Source organism: Myotis brandtii, unplaced genomic scaffold, assembly GCF_000412655.1.
Source record: "Myotis brandtii unplaced genomic scaffold, ASM41265v1 scaffold144, whole genome shotgun sequence".
Taxonomy (NCBI): Eukaryota; Metazoa; Chordata; class Mammalia; order Chiroptera; family Vespertilionidae; genus Myotis; species Myotis brandtii.
This window is the reverse complement of record NW_005355159.1, coordinates 1,586,098-1,595,420: the sequence shown is the minus strand read 5'-3', so window position 1 is coordinate 1,595,420 and position 9,323 is coordinate 1,586,098. Positions and strand designations below refer to the sequence as shown.

General features: G+C 41.8%; 1 protein-coding gene across 2 annotated transcripts in view; it reads right to left on the bottom strand.

Moving 5' to 3' along the window:
- Positions 1 to 7,947: 7,947 nt before the first annotated feature.
- Positions 7,948 to 9,323, bottom strand: part of FAM96A (family with sequence similarity 96, member A) — a 22,861-nt gene continuing 21,485 nt past the window's right edge. For both annotated transcript variants that reach the window (XM_005861073.2, XM_014535477.1), the window contains one exon: positions 7,948 to 8,410. In XM_005861073.2, the coding sequence (XP_005861135.1) occupies positions 8,313 to 8,410 (98 nt within the window). In that variant the 3' untranslated portion in view covers positions 7,948 to 8,312. The remainder of the gene's footprint in view (positions 8,411 to 9,323) is intronic.

Below are 9,323 nucleotides of genomic sequence, written 5' to 3'. Positions count from 1 at the left end.
GAGAGGAGGAGAGAGAGAAACATTGATAAGAGAGAATCATCCATTGACTGCCTCCTGCACGCCCCCTACTGGGGATGCAGCCAACAATCCAGGCAGTGCCCTGACCAGGAGTTGAACCGGCAACCTCTTGGTGCATGGAATGACACTCAACCAACTGAGCCACACCAGCCTGGCAAGAAATGTAATCTTTAACAAGTTCCTTAGGTGATTCATATCTACACTAAAATGAGACCCAATGCATATTGTTTTAAAGGGTATTACATATAATCATTAAAAATCTTACTTATTGGTTTTTAATTTCTAAAAATGACCTATAAGCAAAGAATGAACTAGTTTATCTATAGGTACAGATCAAAAGGTAATGTTATAAACCTTGACAACACGAAAAATATATCACTATCAGATTTGGGAAGTGAAAAGGGAAGAAGAGGTAGAAGGAAAGGATTTTGCTCTGGTTTATATGATCTTAAATTATAATGGAAATCTCCTAAGGGAAATGACTGATACCAGGGCTGGGGCAGGAAAAGTACAAGATGAACCTGGAACTTCTTGTGCTAGAAAGAAAGGAAGTGCTCAAATATGGGTGGTAACTAACATCTCACGGACCAGGGAGCCAACTTAAAGGGCCCCCCACTGGCCAGATTTGAAATAATTTGAGTATTGAAATAAATAATGATAAAAATAAATTATAGTTATTGAATAATTTTAAAAGAATCCATGTGTTATAATCTGATCTTTTAAAATAAAAATTAAAACGAGAGAAAAAGGAAGGAGATTTTTTAAAAGAAAAATATCAACTCACAAGAATAGAAGAAATGATGGAATTATAAAACTCACTACTTTGCCACCACGTAATATTGAGTAATTCAGGCAATACTGATCAATTGGAGAACAATATACTCAGGTGGTCTCTAAGTATCACCTCACAGACTACTCATTAATGACAAAGAGAAAAGGGTACTTATACAATGGAGGATTCTGGCAGATACTATATTAATAAAATGTCCAAATTTAGCATCAGTAATTATCAGACAGCCCCAGCCGGTTTGGCTCAGTGGATAGAGGGTCGGCCTGTGGACTGAAGGGTCCTGGGTTCAATTCCAGTCAAGGGCTTGTACCTCGGTTGCTGGTCAGAGTGCGTGCAGGAGGCAACCAATCCATCTGTTTCTCTCACATTGATGTTTCTCTCTCTCTGTCTCCCCCCCTCCCTTCTCTCAAAAAATCAATGGAAAAATATCATTGGGTGAGGATTAACAAATAAAAAATAAATAAAAAATATATTATACATCCCATTAATGGAACACTCTAACACTGTAAAAGTAATGAGAAAGCCCTTTATAGATTGATATGGGAATATCTCAAAAAAAAATTTAAGTAAAAATAAAGAAAGAAACATAGAACACCTGGGTCTGGTACAATCTATGCTAAAATTTGTGCTAAAGAATATGTATATTTGTACTGGATTTTACAGGCATAAAGGCTCTCTGGAGCAATAAGTAAGAAATAATTAACCAGAAAACCTATTGGGAAAGGGTGAGAACTGGGTGAATAGGGTTGGGAAGAAATCTTTTCACTGCATACCTTTCTATGCTTTTTGGTGTTTGAACCACTTGAAGGTATTACTCATTCAAAAACTGAACAAATAATCGTTAACCAGTCTATGCAACCCAAAAAATACTGGAAAACATACTTGCAGTATATATGATAGAAAATGTTAATATCCCTATTGTATAAATCACTTTCTAAATAGCGAACATCTCAACAGAAAAATGAATAAAGGATAGAAACAGATATTTTTAAAATCCCAATAGAAATATTGTTCAATGTTCAATCTTAGCAAACAAAGAAAGATAACATATTTTAATCCTCCACATTAGGCAAAGATTTTTCAAAGTCATAATACCCTGTAGTAGTGTGGGTAGGGACACACACCGGCACCCTTAGTGTGATAGCAATTGGCACAATTTCTTCAGAGGGCAATTCAGTAATATGTATCAAAAACTTCAAAATTACTCATAACCTTTGGCAAAGTAATTCCACATCTAAAAAGTCTTCCGTGATAATCATCCCTGTCAGAACAAAGGCACAGACAGCAATGCGATGCGCCCAGTGGTATGACACCATTTAGTGCAGCCTCTAACCGGGCTCACCAGTGGTGGTGAATGTGCCTGAGGGGATGGGGGGTTCCCTCGGCGGGTCCCTCAGCAGGTTTCTCAGCAGGTGCCAGGAACACCCAGGGCAGCTGACCCTACACGGTCAGTGCTGTGTTGTTTGTGGATGAAGACTGAAAACCAGAAAGCTGGCACTAAGGAATCATGCTTTGCTGCCACCTAGTGCTCCCCAGGTAATTGCACCCAGCCAGGGAGGAAAACTGTCTCCATTAATTAACTTAGCACCAACGGTGCTAAGTTTAACAAACATGAATAAAGCATTTACCATGTTCTAGGCATTGTGCTCTGCATTTATTAACATTCCCTCTTAATCCTCATAACAGCCCTATGAAATAGGTACTTTTATCATCCTCGTTTTACAAATGAGGGAACTAAAGTAAAGAGAGGTTAGGTAACTACCTCAAGGTCACACAACTCCTAAGTGGGTGAGTCCAGGATTAGAACAAGTAGCAGATTGGTACCAGGGTCCGTGCTCTAAGCCAGCTCCTCCATGAGGGTCAAAGGTGTGGATGATACTAACAGCATTCAGAACCTCACAGCCCACACAGCAACTGCTATCCATCCCCCTTTTCCTAACACATCTGCCCCAAAGAAGTTCACACAGGGACTGAGTTCACCTCTGCCCTAGAGCAGTCTCACCTGAGTCAGAGACAAACATTGTCCCAGGATAGACTCAGTGGATTTAAAAAAAAATTTTTTTAAATATTTTTATTGATTTCAGAGAGGAAGGGAGAGGGAGAGATTTTAAAAAAATCAATGGATGAGAGGGAATCATTGATTGGCAATCTCCTGCACACCCCACACTGGGGATTGAGCCCACAACCTGGGCATATGCCCTGACCGGTAATCGAACCATGACCAACTGGTTCATAGGTCAATGCTCAACCACTGAGCCACGCCGGCTGGCTTAAAAAAATTTTATTTGTAAAATATTTCATACTATATACACAAATATATAAGAAATAACATAACAAATATTCAGTAACCACAAGCAGCTTAAAAATAGCATGTTTCCAGTAATGGTGCATCAGTGATGAATTTTGGGGATATCAACGGGGCTGTGACTGCAGTGGGGTTTTCATAGCAATCCCTTTCCTTCTTAATAAACAGTCCTCCCCTATCACAGCTCATTGTATCCTGCTGGGACATCTGCATTTGGGTAAGAAAGCAGTTGCTTCACAGTGGAGTGGAGAAAGCTTCTCCATTATTTGTGATGGTCTAAGAAAGTAGTTGGCTCCCCACCAAGGCTGTGAACTCCTGGGCTCTGAGAAGTTATTGAAGGAATGGGAAGCCCAAGTGCTTAGCTGACATAATTTGTAGCCCAGAGTTATTAACCCAGGGTCCTTTGACTCCTCAGCAAACCTGGAGTCACATGCAAAGTCTTATGTGGTGCCTTTTCTTGTAGAGGGAGGGGTCCATCCCATATCTCTTGTCAGAGTCTCCAAGAGGTCTGAGACCTTCCAAAAAGGTGAAGAATCATTCCTATAGAAGAGGAGTTGGCAAATGGCCCACAGCTCACATCCAGCATAATGCTTGCTTTTGTACAATCTATAAGCTAAGAATGAAAATTCTCTACCTTTAAATGGTTTAAAAAACTCAAAAGAATATTTTATGATATGAAAAGTATATGGGGTTCAAATTTGTGTCCATAAATAGTGTTATTAGAACACAGAACTCTCATTCATTTGTATATTGTCATGCCTATTATTGCACTACAAGAACAGAGATATAGCCCAGGCAGTGTGGCTCAGTGGTTGAGCATTGACTTGTGAACCAAGAGGTCATGATTTGATTCCTGGCCAGGGCACATGCCTGGGTTGCGGGCTTGATCCCTGGTGTGGGGCATTCAGGAGGCAGCTGACGAATGATTCTCTCTCATCACTGATGTTTCTATCTGTCTCTCTCCCTTCCTCTCAAAATCAATAAAAATATATTTTTTAAAAAGAACAGAGATAGTTGCAACAGAAATGCAAAATGGCAAAATATTTGCTATCATATGGCCCTTTTTCCAAAAAAGTTTGCTGACTAGACGGGACTAGATAGTACATCTTATATTCCTCTATTTTTCATTTGTATGTGCATGCTATTATGATTGATAAAGTACAAATCATTTAAATATATTATTTATGTAATGCACATTAATCATCGGAACCCTCTTACTGTATGTGGGGAATTCCCACCATGTGGGTCTTGCTGGAGAGTCAGCCTCCCTGTACAGAAGGCCAGAGACTTCTTTCTCCCACCTCCCTCGAAGCCAGATGTGACTTGGAATCAGTCCATAGAGACCCCATCTAGGGCTTTGAAGCTGGAATGAGTCACACAAAATGGTAGAGATAGAGATCATTCTGGCAGTAGTGGAGACCACAGCAGTTACATCTGACTTCCAAGAGCAGCAGGACCAGCAGGATGGGGGCGCCTGCAGCAGTGACCTATTTATGGTTTGCATGCACATCAGTGGTCCCCTCACCAGACAGTCCCTAAAGTATGGTTTTGTCTTTAGTCCTGGCATGTAGCCTCCATGTCTACCTGGCCAGGACAAGCTCAGGCACTATGTGAGACTGAGTCGGCATCACATACTAGTACCGCCTGCAGCAGAGAGGGGCTGAAAGCAGAAGTCAGTAAGGATGCACTCCAGACAATGGCCGATCCACCTTGTATTCTCAGTGCCTAGGATAGTGCCTGGTGCTTGAAAAGTGTTCACTGAATACTTGTTGATGCGAGTACCAGTGAGTATGTGCATGAAATTGGCAATGAGAGTTCATGTATCAGGGTTTCATGAGAAGCGGATATAAAGGCAGCTGTGCTCTTTGAACCTTGTATATGGCTTCCTAGGTTTCCCAGACCATCATGGCTCCAGTAATGAGAAATGGTCAGAACTTGGGGATTAGTGTAAATTTGACTCTGGGCTATGAGCCAGCCTAAGCCCCCTCAGATAATGCCTTCATATCCTAGAAAGCAGCTGGTCAAAAAACATTGAACAGCATGCACACCAGGTATACTCTCGCCCTGGTCGCAGACTGCCATGAAGCAAGAAACTTAATATTGGTGCCAAAAACCTTTTTTGGTGGGTTTGTAATTTACATAGAAGTGATTACAGTGATGACTAAAAATCAGCAACATCTCATTACTTCTGGATTTATCTATGTGTGGTAGGTGACAGATTTTTAAAGATCTGGAAGAGAGCAGCCAAGATGGCTTAACAGGACTTCTGTAACCAGTACATGGCATAAGAATTAGTTTTACTTGTGTCCCCCACCATCATTTGCAACTTTGTTGAGAAGACATGATCTTCCTCTGCCAAGGGGTGAAGATGTAGGCAGCAGAGGATTTCTGTCTGTCTTCCTGTCACATTTAATCAGATAATCTCATTGTATTAAAGTATCTAGTCACATCTAACTGTGGGAAGCCGCCTATTGTCTTCACTAGCAGAGAGGTGTGGGCAAGGAGCCTGGAATGCTGGTGATCCTTGAGCCCTGGCAAAGGTCAGGGCCATGCACGGACAGTTTAGTCGAGATAATGGTAGCTGAAGTAACTTCCCGACCAGATAGTCATGTAAATCCTTACTGATCAGATGATCTGTTACTGGAAATTGCCTGCCTAAGGGCTATATGTGTATCCCAAACTGAATAAAAGGATGGCAAGGCCTGAGCACAAGCGGAGTCCTTCCTCTTGCATTGGGCTCCCGCCTGGCCCCCTAATTTCCAAATTATTATTTCTTGTCTCGTCTCTGTCATTTGCACACGGCCCCTCTTCCAGAGCCCGAACCCTGAACCACGAGGGATGTGGGTCATTCACATCTAACAGTCAAAACTACAAACTTGGCATTAACTCTTGCTAATTTGAGCTTGCTTCAGGCCTGAAACTTATAGTAGAGCAATGGGATGGAGTCCTGTGCTTTCTCTTCTTTCCTCCTCTTCAACTCCCCCACATACTAGCTGTTCTACCACTGCCTCAGAAGCTGAGGGAGAAACACAAGAGAGAACACAGTTCTTACTTACCTGGTTGGCTCTGTGCTCTCTGGGCCTGCCTGGTGATGAGAGCTGGCTTTCTCTTGAGTTGACACTTTCATGAGTTTGCCAGAGGTTCCTGCTGTGCAACCCTTCACTCTGGCAGATGCATCTCCACCGTCGCTGTTCACTTGCTGTTTTCTCCTGTCCTTAGGCACCAGGCAGTACATGCAAGTCCCTTTCTGCTGAGGTCTCCTTGGCTCTGCTGGTGGCCCGTTGGACCATGTCCAATATGACCCCACCGATGGTCCATGGGAAAAATTCATGCATCCTTGGCCATGAGAAAGAACTGTCACCAAAGTAGCTTTGCCTTTCTCTCGCCCCCTAGATTTCCTAGCCGAGTGACATCCCAGCTTTCAGCCCACTTTTGCTTTCTTTCCCAGTCCTGAGCCAGGCAGCAGTTTTCTGGGTGTCCTGACTGCAGAGAACACATTTCCAAACTCTCTGAGTTGGCCCCTTGAAATCTTCCTCAGCTTATAATAGTGGGTGTCACTTCCCTACTCTTCTGCCAAAATGGGGGTTGGAACTCACAGCAACTTTATCCAAAAAATCTTTTTATCCATCTTCTTACCAAATCCTCTGTTCTCTCAAAACTTGTATTCTTGAAGTAGAGTAAGGGGCTCAAGAGCCATGAAACAAGTTCTCTTGTTTTCCCTTAGGATCTTCAAATTTGAGGCAGAAGAGTTCCATTCTAATAACTTGTATGTTAGTTACTTATTGCTGCAAAATAAATTACCCCCCAACTTAATGGTGTAAACAATAAGTATTTATTATTGTTCACAGCTTCTCTGGACCAGGAATTCAGGACTTAGGTAGTTCTGGCTCAGGGTCTTGTGAGGTTCCAGTCATGGTATCAGCCTGACAAGGGCTAGAGGGTCACTTCCAATGTGGTTCACTCACCTGGTTTGCAAGTCGGTGCTGGTTGTGAGTGGAGGCCTCAATTCCTCTCTCCTGGAATTCTCCACAGGCTGCTCCAGTGTTCTCAGGGCATAGCGGCTGGATTCCCGCAGAACAAGCAACAAGGCGAAAGCAGCACCTTTTATGATCTAACCCCAGAAGTCATATACTGTCACCTCTGATTGTTTAGTCATGTCAACCAGCTCTGATTCACCATGGAAAGAAACTACACAAAGGCATGAATACCAGGAATCTAAGATCACTGGGGACCAACTTGGAGACTGCTTGCCAAACCCTGTTACACTTAAAATGACCATTATACCCTAAAACAAACTGAACAAAGTAAACGAGAGGCCATAAACTTAGATTGTTTTAATCAAAACTGCTTTGGAGCCCTGGCTGGGTGGCTCAGTTGGTTGGAGTGTCCACGCGTGCACCGAAAAGATCTCAGGTTTGATTACTAATCAGGACACACACCAAGGTTTCAGGTTCGATCCCCAGTATGGGAGGCAACCAATCAATGTTTCTCTCTCATTGATGTTTCTCTATCTCTCTCTCCCTTACTCTCTCTCTATAATTAATAAACATATCCTCAGGTGAGGATAAAACACACACACACACACAAACACCTGCTTTGGGGAATTCTTGATCTTCAAAATTTTATCTGCCACCTGGCGCTCCACATTTGTTCCTCATCTAAATGGGTCCAGGACTCTCCTTGAAGAAAGGCAGGACCCCAGCCTGATCTTAAGGGTTCATTTTGGCTTTCAGATCTCTGACTCTACATCATAATCAGAAAAATAAACCTTTGTAAATATCTTACAGTCGACATTTACACTAAATTTAAAATTTAATAAAAACATTCTAAGGTGTGTCATTGAAAGAATCATCTCTGCTTTATTTATTTTACAGAGTAATGATTTAAATTGAATACATTTGGACACAGTAAATATTTGACATGAAAAGCAGTTGTATCAGAATAGGCATCAGAAAAATAGCAACTTATCTTACACATAATAACTAGAAAATATTTTTCTGTCTGATCATTTAAGTGTTACAAATCCTGAGAATGTTATACAATGAACAAACTAGGTACTACCATATCTTGCTTGGAAATCATCTTTTAAAAAAATGCTTTGAGGTATAAATCACCTATGTATTAAACATGAGTCTTTTACATTTTACAAGGAGTTTAAACAGACATATCAAACAAGTTCAGTGGCTCTTAAAACAGCTATCAGTCAGGTTCAAGGACACACTGTTCCACGATTTCCCGTAAGTTGGGGTTCTCCATTGCAGCTGCCACTCGCTCTTTGTCATTTATCTGCTTGTTGACTGCAAAACACACAGACAAAAGTTAGCAGAACTGTGTCAATATGTGGCAACACACAGTATTTTTCTTAGGCTGTTAAAAGAGAATTTAACTCCCTGAGAACTTAAAACTGATTTTAGCTAATTATTCAGAAGTTCTGGAAGGGAGATTTTTTTTTGATTTTTTTTTAAATATATTTTATTGATTTTTTACAGAGAGGAAGGGAGAGAGATAGAGAGTTAGAAACATCGATGAGAGAGAAACATCGATCAGCCACCTCCTGCACATCTCCTACTGGGGATGTGCCCGCAACCCAGGCACATGCCCTAGACCGGAATTCGACCCTGGGCCCCTTCAGTCCGCAGGCCGATGCTCTATCCACTGAGCCAAACCGGTTTTGGCTCTGGAAGGGAGATTTAAAGAGAAAAATATCCCCTATAAGCCTACTATTCTACCACAACTATTTTCATTTCTTTCTTTCCAGTCTTTGTCCATATTCATACTGCCAGATGTTACACTCAGGGAAAATACAATTTTTTTTCTTAAAATATGGAACGCTTCACGAATTTGCATGTCATCCTTGCGCAGGGGCCATGCTAATCTTCTCTGTACAGTTCCAATTTTAGTACATGTGCTGCCAAAGCGAGCACAGGGTAAATACAATTTTGAAAGTTGCTCTTTTTTCCCCCCTTAAGTCTATTTTTTTTAAAGCTACAGGGTTATTTAATACAGCAAAAATTGTTAAGTGTTCTAAATTAATTATGAAGAAAAAATGAATCTATACTAATAAAAGGGTAATATGCTAATTAGACCGGGAGACCTTCCGGACAAAGCCATGGTGGCAGGGCCGAGGCAGAGGCAGGTTAGGGGTGACCAGGCTGGTGGGGGGAGAGGGGGAGGCAGCTGGGGCCAAGCAGGATGACAGTTGGGGGCGAG